At 34.1% G+C, this 19,022-nt stretch overlaps 1 protein-coding gene across 5 annotated transcripts in view; it reads right to left on the bottom strand.

Annotated features, from left to right (window-relative positions):
* Window positions 1–2,806: 2,806 nt before the first annotated feature.
* The window catches only part of EFR3A (EFR3 homolog A), an 81,868-nt gene continuing 65,652 nt past the window's right edge, over window positions 2,807–19,022 (bottom strand). For 4 of the 5 annotated variants that reach the window (XM_082754520.1, XM_082754519.1, XM_082754521.1 and 1 more), the window contains 7 exons: window positions 18,890–18,957; window positions 17,619–17,746; window positions 11,874–11,962; window positions 8,470–8,518; window positions 7,232–7,335; window positions 6,584–6,633; window positions 2,807–5,797 (listed from right to left, as the gene is read on the bottom strand). In XM_082754520.1, coding sequence (XP_082610646.1) covers window positions 5,692–5,797; window positions 6,584–6,633; window positions 7,232–7,335; window positions 8,470–8,518; window positions 11,874–11,962; window positions 17,619–17,746; window positions 18,890–18,957 — 594 coding nt within the window. In that variant the 3' untranslated portion in view covers window positions 2,807–5,691. The remainder of the gene's footprint in view (window positions 5,798–6,583; window positions 6,634–7,231; window positions 7,336–8,469; window positions 8,519–11,873; window positions 11,963–17,618; window positions 17,747–18,889; window positions 18,958–19,022) is intronic. The other variant, XM_082754522.1, reaches the window with a different exon arrangement.

Below are 19,022 nucleotides of genomic sequence, written 5' to 3'. Positions count from 1 at the left end.
CTGGGTACTGTGCATAGTTATCTCCAGTTTTGAGAGATTTCAGGATGTTAAAGGTTCTACTTTCTGGGAACAACTGAAACTAGTGTATAGTATCTAATGCAAAACTAGAGTAAAAAAAGAGCAACAAAAATTAGAATAAAAAAGCTAGTCGTACCTGTCTCAATTTTGCCTTGGAACTAGGAAGGCTTCTAACAATTTTCACACTTCAATTTTCTTAACAAAAGTAGGCTTTTATTATTGACTGAAAAGAAATATGAAAATGCTAATCAGGAAGCAACTTCATGTTTTAATAAACATTAAAAGCTTTCCAAATTTCCCTCTCTCTATAACCTTCCCCCAGAACAAAAGATGACCACTAACATTTCTTCAAACAAAACCAGTTCCTACAAACTGCCTGGTGATTCAGTTGTTCTGAAAAGTCTAAGGCTCTTGTCTATAGTCCTGCTTTAAGAAGTCTAATTTTGTAATAAAAGTATTCATTACAGATTAATGACTGTAACCCAATGCTGGAGATAGAAATGCTGCCCATGTTCCTCCCTACCATTAAGTACTTAATTGACCACATCATTTTGGTCTCCTTTTACAAGTCAGCACTATGATAACAGGTGAAAATGCAACTGAATGCTCTTGAGCAAGTAGTCAACACTACAGACCTCTGGTTAGTCATGATTTCAGTATTTTTCCTGCATTAAAAACTGGAAAGGATTAGATCAGTGCTCATTCATTTTTGTGCAGTGCTGAGTATGAAATTTGCACCAAGCTGATACATTTACTCAATCCAGAATCGGAACTTCTGAGTTATCAGCCTTTTATCATACTGATGGAAAACTATTTTTGTGTTTCAGAGCATTTAGAAGTAAAAATGATAATTAAAAGGTCAGATGGCTAATTACCTGAAACGGGAAAAATTGGCCTTTAAACAAGCGAATTAAGTGCATCGCTACTTTATAAAATCACAGTCTCATTTCTCTGATTGATGAAAAAAGTGCTGCTGCTCTGAAGCCTGCATTTAAAATACACACTTAAGAGAAAAAAAAAAAAAAAAAAAAAATCCCTTACAGCTAATTATTAGAAACTAGGATTACATTCATGGTTATACAATCAACACAAGCATTTATTCACTGAAATATGTCATTTTTTTTAATTTCAGAGATAGAGATGGATCATTTGAATCAATCAAGTAACAAAGATTACATTATAAATATGCTGTTATTTAGGTGATGTTGTAATTAACTGCTGTGGGAGTTTTTTTCCAGTATCTCATTTCAGGAAAAAATAACTTTCAAATTGTTCTATAATTGCTACCATAAAAAATTTTGTTGATAAAGAGTAAGTCTAGCTATGATTAGCTATATTCATTCTCAGAGATCAGCTCCAAAAATAAAAATAAATAAATGGAACAAAATGAGGGAGAAATCTATCATAGGTTTTTTCTTCCCTCATTCTCACTGTAACTTTACACTACAGTTTTAAAAGATTTGGGACATACTTTCCCAAAACTAAATTGCATCCACAAAGCAAACAACTAATTATTATGTGCTCATTTAAAAAGATTATTTACTTAATTAGATACCAATTTACTTATTTTTAAGCATATAGTCTTTGTCCGTAACCTGCTACAGAAACAAAGACTTAGGAAATTGATTTTATGAAAAATTTGAAATAATTTAGGAAGACTTTCAAACTTCTTTGGAAAATTTGAAAGACAATACTATTCAGGTGTACTGGACATCTCCAACACAATGTTATTAAAATTAGGAAGAACGAATTAGGTAAGTCTTTCACACAAAGGCAAAAATCTCTTTTTGCTTAGATTACAAACTCCTCCAAAACCCAGAAGGTAGCCCATTACAAGTCTTGGTTTTGTGTTACAGCTGCGGAGTGTTAAATGGGGCTGACTTTTTTCCCCTTGACTGGTCTGATGTGGTACAGTGACAGAATCTCTCCTTTACCTCTACATTTTCTCTTTAGATATGATTTAAAAACAAACAAATTAACAAAAAAATAAACCACCACCACCAACAACAAAGAATTCAGAACCTTCCACGTGTAGTTAATGTTTTTTCCCTGGATTTTTTTTTTGAGGTATCAAGCATCAAAATCCTGCTCTCACTGACCTGAGCAAGAGAAAACCTTGACCATGCATCTTAATAGAAGGTTCTGAGATCCACAATAAGCCATAATGACAAATAGAAAGAACATGCCTACCCTATTAACATTTTGTAAATATATTCCAAATTTTAATGATTGCAAAAATGAAGAACAGAGGAACAAATTTTAAAAAAAATATATATATAATCCTGTCTATATCTAAGATATATCTTACGTGAACAAGAGAAGGTCCCAACTTCCTCAAAGTAAAATAACAACAGGAAAGTAAATTCTTCTTGTAAATAAGAGAAGGCTACAAAAACAGAAGGTAACAAACAGAAACTCAAACCTACTAGACGGCATCATGGTTTGAAAAATGGTACCTGTGGGGAGAATACAGATCTTCAAAAACTCTTGCATCATTCCTTGAAACGGACATCACAATACCTCAGAGAGACAGCCCTGAAAAAGCATGACTTTTCTTGGAGCTTATTTGTCATAGGGAAATGATTTTTTAATTATTACTTTCTCAAATTTCGGTGGTTTTTGCAGTAGTAATAGTTCAAAAGTAAGTATAAGTAGTAGTTTAACAATGCTGTAGGACTTTTTGCAGAAAAACAGGTGTGTAAAATGAAGTTTAGATTAAATGCAAAACAAAATTTAAGTTTTAACTGAAAATACTAAAAATCAGATGACAACTTAGAGAAGATTTATTTTAAATTTTGGTTTATTTTATTGCTTAAATATAGATTGCACAGTGTGTTCTTACATTTATTGAACTGGTTCATTACATACAGTACAGAATATATGACCATCAGAACAACAGAGAAATTAGCCCTACTCTGATTTTGGACAACAGCCTATTTCTATTTTTTGAAATTAACAAGGAATTCATTTACTTCAAAAGTGACCCACTACCAAAAGCCATAATTTTTCAAAACGACACCATGGGAAAGAACTCAAAGCAAAAGCTGTAATACATTTGAACTGGATATCAATGTATAAACACTGTGAGACTACTCAATGTGTTGCAGATAATACAGGGCCAGTAGAGGTTCAGAGAAAAGAGGTTCTAAGTTCTGCAACTTGTGTCAAGAACATAAAGAGGTAAGTGAAAAAAAGCAACATCATTGTAAAACAGCACTCTTAATTCATTTGGTTTCATTCATCATCATCGTATTAAAACAGCTTTCAAAACAATACATTTTACAGTGACTCTCATCTTCCAGCTGTCTAAAATGGCCAGAGTGAACCAGTTATCAACTTACAGACTCCCTGAATTTCCCGAAAGGAAGAAATTAAATATCATGTGATCACAGAGTGTTACAAGCTCTTCAGTCCCTGCACAATACCTGCACAACACCTGCGTTTCCCAAACAAAGCTAGATTGAACATTGAAAACATGGAAACCTATGATTTGCATAAATGATACTTCATAAACAGAACAGAAAATGAAATGCTGAATTCAGTTATTTTCACATGCAGCATTCATGCAACAGAATTTAATCACTGAAACAATCCAGTATTTACAGCACAGTCTGCATACTGCAAGAGTGCAAACAGAAGTACATTCTTTATTTCTGATTCTTTAGACTCTGTTTTTTGTACAAAAGTGCACAGTGTTATTCTTAAAAATGACAGAGTGGATAAGTGTTTTACATTGTAACTCTAGGTTAGATTTACTCTTTAAAAAATTACACTCTTTATATAGGCCAAAAAACTATTACATTTTACCGTAAAAAAAAAAAAAAAGTGAAAACTAAAAGCTAGAGTGACAACGAGTCCTAATTATGTGTAGACTGTGGTCTGATCAGGCTGATACGCTGCAGCAGTAAAAATCACAACGGAATGCTGTAGATAAGGGGCTGTTTCGTCATCCACTAACAGCTGTGATTTCACTGTTAAACTGAAAAGAAGGTCTCAATTACCTTTTGAGTTTTGCGAATGCTTTCTGAAAGTATCAGCATGTTATCTCATAGGTTTAAGTAGCTGAAATTTCGCTGTTGTCACATTTGAGAGTAGTCTAGTGGAATGCGTACTGTACTACAGTTCAAAAACTTACATGTCTGTTTTACAGTAGGTTTCAAATGCCCCAAACAGTCAGCAAATTAGCTGGCCTACTTGACAAAAAATAACCATTCAGCTCGTAGACTTATGCAATCATAGATTAATTTAGATCGGGACTTCTGAAGGTCATCTAATCAAGCCCCTGCTCAAAGCAGGGCTAAGCAAAGTTAGATCACTTGGTTGGTGGACTGATCATCATTTATATAAATGCTGGCTACTTCAAATGTCTGACATTTGAGACTGTTTGTTCATGTTTGTGTTGCTTCAGATTCAGATAGACTAAGAGACTTCCAGCTTGCGATTCACAGCATCAACTATTCCTGCATTTTCTTTTTACCTGCAGAATTTAGTGAGTCAAAGACAGCCTTGACAATTATCATCAAAAGCTCACTGATTTACTGTATCAGTTTTATTTACATTTGAATAGTATGCTCAGATACATAAACCTATGAAAGTCAGCACATTTTCCTTATATCTAGAAAGATCTGAGAAACGAAACAAAACCAGACAAACAGATACATCTCTAAAAAAAATGCTTTTGCTTGAAAACACATGTAACAAATTCCTGGTCTTTAAACGGTTTCATCCATTTTTCTTTCAATTTCTAAAATATCATTAAAAAAGCTGTAATAAATGACAAAGAAACATCCCATAGAATATAATTGTACTTTCTGTATTTATGATTTAAAATGCCCTCAGTTTATTGTTTGCTATACTAAATATATTTCTCATGTATTTATACTAAAACAGAGTAAAATACTACTGCATTTTCAAAAGTACAGTCTGTAAACTATACACTTTAAGACATGAAAAATATTGCACAATTCAGTGTTTCAAGAGGAGATTTCTCCTCTCTTACGTAAAGCAGTAGCTCTCAGCAAGAAACACGGGACATATACTGGAGCATGTTTAGAATATGTATCTAAAAAGCATAATATGTTATGCATTAAAACTACTTAACAAGTGTCCATTCTTTCATTTACTGTACTTGAACACATGTAAGGTTGTTGTTTTGTTTTTGTTTTTTTTCCATATATTCCAAAATAAACAAGTTAACTAACTGTAACAGCAGGAACAAAAGGGAGCTAGGCCAGCGCTCCACTGTTACATATATTAAGATGAAGCAAGCCAAAAGCATTTAGATATATGACTGAGAAGGAGAGGAAACAAAAAATAAAAAGGAAAATAAGGTTCTTCAATTACATTGACACAAATTAAAGGAATTTACAGAAATACAGATTCCTAGAATAACTGAACTATTCATATACATGGCAAAACATGTTATATATCTGACTTGTACATGTACTGAAACATGAAAATGAAGAAACGTTAAATGAAAACCTAACAAATTATATGACAGAAAAAAATAACTCAGCACAGATTCAAGAGTTTGGCTAAAATAATCTGGTTTTGGCTCATATTCATCATTATTTTAAATTTAGCTTAAATGAAAAACAATAAAATTTGAAAACTCATCTTGCTCTTTCTATTGTACTCTACTCTAAATAATTTCCAGCAGACTTCAGAAGACACTTAATACACACAAAGATCTGGAAACTTCATCTCATAGACTGGAACAGATTGGTAATGAGCATGTCCAGCAGTAACGGTCATGGTTCCCGAGGGGCTAGGTGGAGGACTGCATGAGAAGAACAATCAATATATATAATTATACAGATAGTTGTTTTTTTTTTTTTTCCTAACAACTTTATACACTAATATCTAAGAAACAAAAATTATCTATTTTTTTTCCCCTCAGTATTTTATTCTGTTCCTGAAATTCTAACGACATTATAATGCCTCAATTTTAACGGTGCTCTTTTCTAAATAAACATATCACTGATGTTACAGAATTACAAAACTGCATTTTATTACTTACAAATATTATTTAGGCTGCACCAAAGATGTGCACAAGCTCCCTACAATAATGTCATGTAATACTTTGGTTGTTCAATTTCTAATTACCTTCTCAAACAAATGTAGCTCTGGGAAGACAACAACGTTCCTTAATACCACTGAGATAAATAAAAATAATCTAAGAACACAAGTATAAAAATATTTCAAATTTGTTAAAATGTAATATAACATCATAAAAGCTCTTCATATTGCCAGTCAGGGGGCAGTTATGTTCTCTTTGATAAACTCTTGAAAAATTTCAAGTGAGCAATTAAACTTTGAAGAGGCATTTATAGATGTAGGATTTATGCTATTGCATGGTTCCTGGATAATTTCCACTACCTAAAAGATTCAAAATAATAACAAGAAAGTCAAAGTGACTCTTTAAGACTACTGTTTTCAGATAAGTCAATTATCTTCTGCCTATTACGTGTGTTTAAGAACACTGTGACATGACCACCTGAACGTAATCACAACAGTTTTATAACTCATTTTTCATTCACCATATTCTTCTTGCATAAAGTCTTACCGAATGGTGAGTTCCAGTATCTGTGCAAGTCTATCGTGAAGCAAGTTTGCCTGGAGAAAAAAAAAATTAATAATTACTGCATCTTCAACAAAGCTAAAATGAATGTGACAGGCCATACTTTGCTACATGGCAAATCGAGGCAGCATTTCCAATTTAGATGTAATTTCCCACTGCTCCAAGAATTCTGAACCCTGAAGAGGCATGTGAAATTGAGTGAGCCTGCCTTGGAATATAAGGGATTATATAGCAGATTTTGTTGTTGAAGATAGTTACACATTTAATTATTCAATATATATAATGACCTAAATACTGCTCCGTTTATCCTGGGATGGAATAGGGGTGGACTGTGAACCTAGGTTTCAAAGACAGTAAGGATAACATTGAGATGAAGACTGTGTAAGATTTCCAGTCCTTTCCAAATGGTGTAGGAACAACAAAAAATATACTTTTATAACTGGAATAACTGGAATTTTCCAACATAGATAATTATTATTGTGGAGACAATAGCTGAAGACAAAGAACTGAATGCTGTTATTTAGCAACAACAGCAGCAACGATATAATATCATAAATCATCTTTAGGCAGCATATCTCTATAAATGCGTATGCTGGTATCTTCACTACAGTGTAACATATTACAGAAACTCACTTTGGTTTCACATTGTGCTGCAATTTCTTCAAATGGTGCTTTTTGGAACTTTTCAATCACAAGACGCCTTTTTTCTTTTTCTTGTTCTTCAAGTCCATTGTTGTCTTAAAAAAAATAAACAGGAAAAAAATATAATTGTAATTTTGCCTATCGAGTGCACCTGATTTAAATGTCAGTGTTTTGTCTTCATTTACATCGTGTTTTTAAAACAAAGTGCACTACAGAAGCAAACAAGCACTGTATTTGAAGTGATGCAACCATACCCAAACAAGCCGTCAGTTGTCACTGCTTCTAAAGCAAAATGCTGATACAATTTCATGGAGTTGGTTTGAGGATGCCAGTTCTGACCCTTTCTCACTATGTGCTTTAATCACTAGGACAGTCAGCCCTATTTCTGCTGCATCATCTGGGCTCCAGACTGCAATTCTCACTCACTGCATCCAGGTTCAGCTTCAAAGAAGGAAGTATCCTCCCTCCCAGCATCACACAGACAAAAAGGCAGGATTATTATGATTTTTTAATCAGAATTTGGGAAAAGTGAGTTATACCTCCATAGGCTGAGTGAACAACAGTTGGAACTTTCCAGCATCTAACAAATTACAGTACTTCAGCAACTAGCTTTGGAAAATGGTCAGACTGAATTATTGTTTAAAATGTCCATGTTCAATTCCTGTTTTTGGCAGAATTTTGGTGGACATTAATTAGTAATTACTTATAGCAGTATGAAATAAGGAAACTTTAATTCAGAGTTCTACTAGCTGGATCCTTGTTCAGAAGAATCTTCCTCTAAACACACCGAATACAATTGTATCAATACAATAACTCAGACACTGAGTGTTTTTCAAGTCTTACAATCTGTTTCCTGAATGCACTGAAGACCTAAAAATCTGTTCCTAATAAGTAAAAAAAAAATTACGTTCATTTACAAATAATCACTCAACAGAATTTGAAAATCTCACGTTATTTATAGATTGGTCTGTAAGGGCAAATTTAATAGATGATAGGCACTTCCAGATGGTTTCATTCAGTCACATTAGCTTCAGAGAATGAACTCACAAAAATTATCAAAATCTCATTTCAGATATTTAGAAATAAATGGTTGAAATTTTAAATCAGTTTACTAGCTGATGAGAAACAAATATAGTATTTTAATTATGTTATTCTGGCAACATGTTCTCTCTAGTAATTCCACAGTAATCTAGAAGTATGCTGTTAAACACAATTGTAATAAATCTTACCAATTGCTTTCTTCAAAGCTTCAAAGGTGATTTCTTCAGTATTATTAACCTAAAGACAAAAAATACAAAAATATCTTAAACCTCACTGGCACAAACTTCAAAAAACTGTGGAATGTAAAAAAAAAAACAAAAAACAGAAGGCCAAAATAGCTACAAAGCATGTTTTACCTTAAAAGTTTCTAATACTTTCATCAGTAGTTTCTATAGAAAACAGTCCATTAATTCTTAGCCATTGGATTGACTGGCAGTTCTTTGCAAGCAACTATCTTTGTATATTGATAACTGATACTACCAGCCTCACTTAAAGCCAGTTGGTTTATTTATTTATTACAAACCTGTTTCTAGCTACCAACAACAGATCATTCAGGCTGAAGTTTCTGTCCTAAAAGTCATGATTATTTATTGAGGATTTTTTTTAATGAAGTGAGATCAAGGAAAACTTTCCAAATTTCTGGTCAAGATGCTCTCTAACAAATAATACTTTGGAAAAGAACTTCAATTTTGGTGGCTCTCTCCTTTGTGTCAGGAATACACTTATGTTTCTTGTACTGTAAACCTCAGAATTGATTCTTAGACATCTTTTGAGAATAATGTAAGTCCTTTCTGAGACTAGTTGAACTATTAGCAATGTGAAACTAAAATAAGAGTTGGTGGTTGAGGGTAGAGTAGAAAATTTTTATTGCATTAGACTGACTTTGTACCAGTACAGACTCCAAGAAATTTAGTATTTATGTTGTAAGCACTGGAGCTAAAGGGCTCTTCATAACAAACTATGTCTGATGCACTGAGAAAATCTGTTCATTTACCAATATGAACACCCATTTGCTTCTGTAGATGTAATTCATTAGGGATTGCTCTGGGCTGCAAAATTACCAAAGATGCATGAACATTTCTCTGCAGAGCTCCGTCTCACGGATCTTTGTGTTTCATTTCTTTACAAAGTGTTTCTGTATCAGGAAGCCTTTTTTACAGTGAAACTACTGCAACAATGTTAGGGAAGAATGCTGTGACAAGAGAACTGTGTGCAGCTGAATATAACATGCTTTCTCAGCTTAGCCTACATACTTTTAACTCTTCAAAACTATGTGTAAATATTTAGCACAACTATTTTTCCTTATAAACTTTGTTTATAATGTTCTAATTTAACTTAATATGAATGACCTGTAAGGTATCAAGATGTTGCATCACCCAGTTCAGAAGACTCTTTGAATTCTGTTTGTTAATTCACTCACTTGATCTACTGTAAATGAAAAAGCCTTAACAAATAGTAGCTTTGCTTTTATATCAAGCATTATTTGAGGAAGTGCAGCTGTAAATGATACTTTTCTAACAAATTTTACTGCAGTAGCATTGTATTCTCTACTTTTGAATACATAAATAAACAGCAAAATACTAAACAAAAAGCAAAGAAATAATAAACTACAAAAAATAATAAACAGCAACAAAATAATAAACACCAAAAAATAATAGACAGCAAAGTCTCCTTTTAGTCAAATGTTCGTTGATAGTGCTAGAGACAGAGTACTCAGGTTTTGAAATAATCACCTTTTATATGATTTATGTTTGGTAAATATTGTTTATTGCAGCCTTTTAGATTTCTTGTAACAGCCATAATACTTTCTGATATCAACTAGCATTATTTTTGGCTATAGGACTAGCTGCTTTCACAAATAAAATGCTTCCACATATAAAAGGAAATACCTATAGAACAGTCCACATTCCTAAATGGGATTCACTTACAGCCATGTCAGAATGAGAAACTTCAATTGTGCTGACAACCGTGTGTGTGTTGTACATGGTAATAAGTAAGTATTTTAAGGATGAGCAGTCTTCACAAAGTCCTCAGACAGTGTAGAAACAATACTCCATATCATCAGTACTACAGGTTAACTAACCAACCAACCAAACAACAACAAAGGTAGTTTATCCTCTCCTTATTGTTTGTGTGTTGTTACGTTATGGATATTATAGTTACTAATTTACACAGCAAGAGACTCAGATTTAACACTTCCATAGACTTTTTTCCCTGCTCTTAAGCTACAAACAGCGTACCATCTTATGTTGTCAGTGGCCAAAAATAGCCACTATAATAGAACAATAATTAGCAAAAAATTACAGAGCACCATTACAGAAGGAAAGTTTTGCAAATGCTTTTGAATTAGATATCAAGGTGTAATCAGCGAATCAGAAAATACCATTTTCCCCTCAGCATGATAAAAAAAAAATGGAATGACACTGTTAAGCAATTAAAGGAAGAATTTTCCATTTCATGTCTTTCTGATGAATAAAATTCTTGTTTTTAGAAGATACAAACAGTAATTCATCATCCAAGATGCTGTACTGCATTCAACTGAGAATGCAAAGATTTTAATTCATCTAAAACTGCTGCATCCAGCTATATATGCAGCTATAGTTATAGCCATAAATGGCTACAGATCAATGTTTAAAATAACTTAATCACTTGAAATCTGAAATGAGATTTTCCCTCATTCAATTTTATATTCAAGAGAGAATTCTTCAGTCATATAAAACACATGAAATTTAAAGGAGCATCATCCTTATTAGGAATATAGACTTTCTTCAGAAAGCTAACAATTGTGATGAATTGCGATTCACCTGCAGACACAAACACCTCAATTACAACAGCAAATCTTCTTTGTAGCCAGAAGAAATTTGGTTCATAAATAAATAAACAAACAAATCACGAGAGCTTTGAGAAAGATTCACTGGAAATAAATGGAAATTTATTTTAAGAAACACTTCAAATGAGGTGTCAAAAGATGTGCGATGATTTTAATTATAACACAGTTTTCATGAGAGGTAATTAGCATCAGCTCTTGTACCCTACACATGAACCTTTTGTTTCCACTCCTTTCCTTCCCGTGTCTTTACAGTATTGTGTGTGTGACTCTGTAACACTGTGTTGTAAATAGCCTGCCTAGTATTCACCTGCCTGTCTCAACAACATTCTTAAATCTGTCAGCCCCATGTTGAAGATGACCACCTTCAGGGATATTTCACATGATGTAGGGATACACATGCAGGAATTTTATTTAATACCTCAAAATGCAAAGAAAATATTTTACTTAAAGTATTTACTAATAAAATATCAGTAGTTTGGCATATTTATGTATTGCCACACATGCTCTGCAATACTACTTGTAAAAATTATAATGGAAAAGTTATTCACATTTTCATACAGCAAGATCAGTATCAGCGTGTTTGACAACACACTTCTGCAAGTATGGGAATTAGAAAAAACACATCAAGAAAGCATTTAACATTGCTAGAATGATTAAATACTAGAATTTTGGGGGAAACTTCATTTGAAGGTTGTTCCCCCCACCTCTACCTCCACACCAATGCTGAAAATGCTGCCTTAAAATATCCTGTGATTTTCATACCTTGTCCTCTGTGTTGTTGCCAGGTAGAATATCCACCTGAATAGAAACCGTGTCCACAATGCTCTTTCTCCTGGATAGTCTGTCCTCATCTATGAAAAAAACACAACACAGGCAACAACATAACTAACTTTATGATTATTCTTGTTTCAGCTGTTATAAGAATTTCTACACATCAGATAGTTTTGTTCCTATGACTATTTAACCCTAGATCACCTGTTTTATCACTTGGATTGTTGTGAATAATAATGCGTTAACTTTCTGACTAAATAATTAAACAGGAAAGAGAAATAACCTCTTTATTGTTCCTTCCCCCACCCATCCCCAAACCTTCTAACTTTCCCTTGAAAGACCACTTAAAAAAAATGAGGTGAGATCTTATTCAAATGAACAAGTAGCATAGCACGTAATGATACACTGCTGAAGAGTAATTTACAAAAGCATAAACATTTTTTATCTTTGCTGTGAAATTGAAATGTTAAGGTCTCAATTTGAAGGTATTTTGAAACAGAAAAGGGCTTCTTGGAAGATGACTCACTGACAAGAGAAAATAAAGATTTCTGAATGGAAATGAACTATAACCCTTCCTTATTCTTGTTGCTACAAATAACGCACTCAGCATGTCTAAAATCTACTTGGTGAAAAAAAAATAAAAATTTTAGCTTCTTACTTTCTACAAATGTTAGCAAGTCCAATTGCCCTAAAAGCTGTCAGAATAAGTTCAACTATGCTGATACTAAAAGGAACATAATTTTATTAATGCAGAAGCAGATTATGAATGAATGATCCATCACAAGATGGGTTTTCTTTCTGTGATTGCATTTCTGAAGCAAAACACCAATAATCGTTTCTCATTCTGACGTTTAATATAGGAACATAAGATAAGAAACACCAAAAAAACATTTAAAGACACGTCACGAGGAACCTCTAACAAACGGAGTCAAGAACAGCTTAATTTTCATGCATCTCATTTACAAAATCATGAATTGATGTCACATTTTAGATTTTAGCTGATATAAAGATATTGGAAAGTGGCTGTTACTATTACAGACTTCTACTGTACTGGGTTAAAACACCTACAGGCACTTGATGGTAAAATAAGGAGAAGGGCAGTAAAATTCCCCAGTGGTATGGTAATTTACGTTGGTTCCTTCACATTCTTTGTTTAAACCACTTCTAGCAAAGGGCTTTTGCAGTGCAAGTATCACAAAAAGAGTTCATTCATAGCTGAACGTACTTGGCTTTTATAAATCAAGAAATAACTTTCAGAACAGTCATCTAAATGAAATGCCATTTTCAGATCAAGAGGCAGTGGAAGAACAAGCGCAGTGAAAAACACCTGAAGCTTAGCAATCTTTGCCAAGTTCTCTGAGCATCTGAAGTGGCATTTTGAAGGATTTACTTATTTTTAATCCCTGCTGGCTCACTGGTACACAACCCAACACATGCAGAGAGGAGAGCACCGTAACCAGTCAAGGGTAAACACAAGGCAAACGCACGTCTTTGCTGCCATCTTGCTGCTCTCTCTATAAATGACACAGAAACATCACAAGGCACGCTTTGGGGACTATTTTGGACAGAACTCATTTTTATAGTGGGTGTCTCACTGTTCTCACCTAATAAGTGCCATTCTTCTCTAATAACAACGGATTATGTGGGTAAAAAATTGTGCAATGTCCAATGCTGTTAGGTTATATGATACAAAGCTTATTTCCACACACACAAAGGATCCCAGAGGCACTAAGGCAGCGGGGGAGCTCCCCAATACCCCTAGTCAGAGTCAAGAGACCCTCATCCTTTTCATCAAGTTGATTAAGACAGACCATTTCTTCACAGACTGTTTTCTAAAATGACAGCACTGTGCTAAGAATGAAACTAGCCTTTCCAGTCAAGTGTTGAGTCCCATTCCACCTCCCTAGCCCCAACCCTCTCCCTGAAAGTGTTCTTCCTATGGGCTGTGTTATTTTTTGTCCTCCAAAGCAAAATTTCTGGAAAAAACGCATATGAGCTGAAATTTCCAGGCTTAATTTTTTTTATTACTCAACAGAAGCAAAGTTTATTCCTCCATGAACCTAGATAATTTCCAAATATCACTATTTACTAATTGCTTCACCATCTTGACTGCTTTCTCTCCAGCCTTTTTCCGTGCTCATTTTTTATGATACAAAAGTTATCTCCTGAAGATTCTGAGCTACACGCAATGTTGATTCATCCTGTTTCTAATATCAGACTGGTGCCTCCACATCTTGAGCAAAACACCTTCCTTAAACTCAGCATAGAGGAAACACTACCTGGAGCACAGGACTGGAGATACACAGTGCAGAGTGCAGCAAACATTTTTGCTGAGAGGAAATAAAGTAACCTTGTCTACTGTATTTTTCATCTCTTTCACAAGTGACTAGAAGTTTAACATATAAATACATATACATATATATAACATATATACTTATCAAAGTAACTATTAAAGTGAAATAAAGATTTTCAAATCAATATGCTAGGTGCTTTATCTTCACAATTCAATTCACAATAAGCACTTAAAATATACTTCAATTGCTAAACCTAAGTAAAAAGAATCTAGAACCTATGTAGTTCAATCAATATTACTTGGATGGTAGCAGATAAAAAAAAAAACACTTTCCTCATAATACAATATTATGCAGCCAGACATTTCTTCTTTGTGATTTCTTGTTTTGAAGAGTGTGTCATTGCAAGCTTAGTGCCAGATCCTGAACTGTGCTGCCAGTTGCATCCATGCAGATGCCCAGAACTACTTGTTTAGGAACTTTCTTTTCCTCAGGGATAGAAAAAAAATCGATTTTGCACTCTGCCACAGTAATACTGGCAACAGTGGGTGTGTACAAGGAATAAAAACAAACTGTGCACCTACAGAGAGAATTTATTCTTGGTTTACAAAATAGAATCTACCCTATGCTGAATTCACCATGCTACTGGGAAAAGCTAAAGAGAACATTAGAGCATGAAAATGTGTGATAAAATCCTTATTTAACTTAACATAGATCAAGTAGAAATTAAAATGAGTTAAAGGATTGAATTAGAAGTTGAAATAAACAGAATTGAATGAAAGCAAAACTGGTGAGTGCTGTTATTTACTCATCTTCATATTTCATTAATAAAACTCTCAGTTTTGTAGTTTACCGCAGACTTAGAGTAAGATGAATCATCATTCTGTGAGCTGTTGACAGCTTCTTCCAACTTTCAAGCAAGATCTTGTAATTCACTCAAAGAGGTAATTAGTACCGTCACAAAAAAATGACACCTACCGCCCTACCACCTTCAGGGAATGAAAATAGGAAGCTACCATAATTTCGAGTTCTAAATTAAGAACAAGCACAAAAGCAGACCTTGCAGCTGCAAACACTGCTACAGGCATATAAGGAAGGAGATAAACAAAAAAAGCAGAATGACACACTAAGTACAAGACAATTTATGGCCTATTTGTCTAAAAGCCTTCTAAAAGCACTTTTTTTTTTGGACTGGGAACATCCTATCCAAGCACACCACAGCTAGCAGGAGAGCGGGATGTCCTACAACTCAGTTTTACCTTTTGACTTGTGTCTGCATTTATATTTTTTTTTACCTAATGGAAACAGAGCTAAATTAAAACATTTACATATATATATATGTGCACATTTAAATATCAGCTTTCCCACTGTACCCCTGCAACACCTCTCCACACCCTCCAATAAAGAAGAGAACAAGAACAAAAAAAAAGTGTCTTTCAAACTGATAGGAAGCGCCAAAAATTAGCAGGCAAACAGGGGGAAGATGATGATTCTCTCTATATGTCATTGTTAAATATTAATATTTAAATATACTAGAAACATTTGAGATGAAAATTTTTACAAGCTTTTTCAGTTCAACCGTAACTTTCATGGGAATATGTCAAAAATTGATTTATCTTTTACTAAAATTACTGACATACTTTGAACACTGTATTGTAACTTTATAGTATAATGGTAGAAATGAAACTTTTCATTTAAGACAAAATGAAAATTTTCAGAATTCCAAAATATTCACTGTGGCTTTGATTTAGTTCAGTGAAAACCTCGGAAGTGCAATATTCCACAGGATCAAAGCTTAATGATTCTAATCAGGTATAATAACAGATATGAAATCAGTATTGGTTACAGTTCTCTGCAGAACATTATAACAAGCAAACAAAACAAATCCATCTGATTCACACACACTAACATTTATCATGAAATGCAAGCATTTCTCATCACCCAAGCAGCAGTTAAGCAGGTATTACTTTCCACCTGAACTCACTTAACCCTTCTTGATGTCAGAACATACTTAATTCCTGTGTAGAAATGTATTTTAAGAAAGTATCCAAGTAAATCCTAGTAAGGTCAGTTAGCTACAAATGCATCTTATTTTCTAGAAGAGGGTTGACGTAACTTTCAACATAATTTTCCAACCATGCTATCTTTCTCATTCCATTCTCACTCACTCAAAAAAACAGTAAAAATCTGAAAACACAACATTTCATTACTTGGTACCTACCTCTTCTGCCAGTACTAAAATACAATGTTAACTGGTTTTTGGATGCCAGAAGAAATAATCTAAACAGTACCCTTGTACTTTCAAAAAAAAAAGTACAAATCTTTCCCTTTTTTAGAGGATACCCAGCAAGGAGAGAATACCCAGCAAGGAGAGAAAACAGACATTTCAGCTGTGTCTCCGAATGTATCGCTAGTCTATTTGCTAATACTTGAGGCAAAACCACATCAGTTGTTCTCATTCCCTCCCCACCTATCCCAAAAGATTCAGCAAACGTCATTGTCTTTGAATGTAGCTGAACCATTCTGCAAGCATGATTTGATTATATTCACTGTCCATGTGTACTATGTTTCTATGTTTAATCTACAGAATATAGGAATCACTTTCTTGCCAGGTACTTGTATTTTGCAAAAAAAGACATGCTTCAGACTGGAATGGCCCATAGCCACATTATAGTTAAACACAGCCACAAAACGAGTTAAACACAGCCACAAAACACACATGGTTAGTAAAACAAATTCTTCAAACAAATTTTCCATATGCTCCTCAACAGAATTTTGAAAAAAAAAATATATTAAAAGCAGAAAAGCAAGAATGTCAAATACTACATAGTTGCTTATGCATTATTCTCACATCCTGGTTAGGAAGCACAAACTAGCACAAATCTTCCTCAGGCATACTTTTTATTGTGTTACCTGACACTAAGTTAGCGATGGAGGCAATCATCACATTCTTGGTTAAAATAACATCTGCTCCTTTAGAACTTGACTAAGATCAAGATCTCAAGTCAGCAGAAGGCCAGATGGCAAAAGGATAGCTTCTGTTCCATTCACTGACTGCATAAAAAGAATCAAGTATGCTGACTTTATAGTCCTTCTTCACCTATCTCAAGTTAATATAGAAACAGAAATAATCACCTGCATTATTATAGGTATTATTTGGAAAGCAAAACACTTTCTTTTAAGAGTTGAAGTGGGCTCAAGAACTTAGTGCCTCACCTCCTGAATTTAAATAAAAAATGTTAAAAGGACACAAAGTTGAAATACCTTTGCAATAATAGAGCAGCTCATGATAGAAAAAGAATCTCAGGAAAACAAAATTATACTATGATCAAGTTTTGTTGCCAAGCAGTCACACTACATTTATTTGATGTGCTGACAGACAACACATTAAGAAAGCATTCCTAATAACTAGTACTTAGCTGTTTTGCCACTTATCACCACTTACCTGTTACCTGTGGTACATAAGGAACTGACAATCTTTCCACACTGTATCCACTGCCGCCTAATGATTCTGCAATCTTGTTTGTCAGGAAAAATAAATTTTTTTCATGCTTCTCTAACGATATTGGAAGACTGTTAAAATATATATTTGAAGTTATTATCTACCAATAGAGATTTGTTCATTAAGTAAAATATTTTTCCATTGTCTGCAAGCAACCAAAAAGGGTCAACAATGATGGTTTGACAGAAACAAAATGTGCTCAGTTATTTACAAATGAATATATACCCTGTAACACGTGAAATGAATCTCTCTCCAATATTTTAAATTACCTTAATAATTCTTGGTTACATGAAACAAGTTCATGTACTGGGCTAAATCTTGAGAGAATATGGTCTCTGTTAAATTGACAGAACTGCAGAGTAATAGTATTTGCCATTTGCCAGCAATGTGCCCTTGCCCTAAAAAAAGCTAATGGTATCTTGTGCTGAATTAGGAGGGATTTTGACAGCAGGTCAAGGGTGGTGGATCCTTCCCCTCTATTCAGCACAGGTAAAGCCACAGCTGGAGTGTCCAGTGCTGTGCTCCCAAGTACAAAACAGACTGGAGAGCCTCCAAAGAAGATTATTAAGGAACTAGAGCACCTCTCCTATGAGAAATGACTGAGACAGCTAGGACTCTTCAGCCTAGAGAAGGTGCAGGGGAGGATCTTATCATATAAACACCTGAAGGGAAAGAGAGAACCTGAAAAGCACAGAGAATCAGGCTGTTTTCAGTGGTGCCTCTTATTCTGGCACTGGGCACAAACTGAAACACAGAAGGTTCTATCTGAACCTAGGGGAACCCTTCTTTACTGTGAATGTGACTTGATAGAGGCTGCCCAGAAACGTTGCATCGTCTCCATCCTTGGAGATACTCAAAAGCCAGGTGTAGTCCTGGGCAGTCTGCTCTAGGTGGCCCTGCTTGAACAAGGTTTGGACCAGGTGACCTGCAAAGGTCCCTTACAACCTCACACATTCTGCAATCCTGTGGAAATTCATTTTGCTACATTAACACTTACACCTGCATCATATGGTGCTTGGTGTAACTATCTCTGACCACAGTAAAAGAAGTCTAAAAATCAGATTCTTTTTTTTCATATAGCTTTCTAATGATTTTTTTTTTCTGCTTATCCTGAACACATGATAATTTTCACATACACATTTCAATGATATGCAATTTCTAATAGTATAAGAGGTGGTTTACTGTTCATTAATTTATATTTTATATCTACTTACTTGCATTTGTCTTTAAAAATTGTTTCTGGTAGAAAATAAGGTGCTTCCAGACTTCTAGTTTCAATGACCTGAAAAAAGCCAAGACAAATAGTATGAATAGAGTAGTTCCACACCTAACATATCCAATGACTAA

The sequence above is a fragment of the Aythya marila genome, assembly GCF_965140915.1.
Source record: "Aythya marila genome assembly, chromosome: 2".
NCBI classification, from domain to species: domain Eukaryota; kingdom Metazoa; phylum Chordata; class Aves; order Anseriformes; family Anatidae; genus Aythya; species Aythya marila.
Note: the sequence above shows the minus strand (reverse complement) of the source record. Positions and strands in the feature narration are given on the sequence as shown.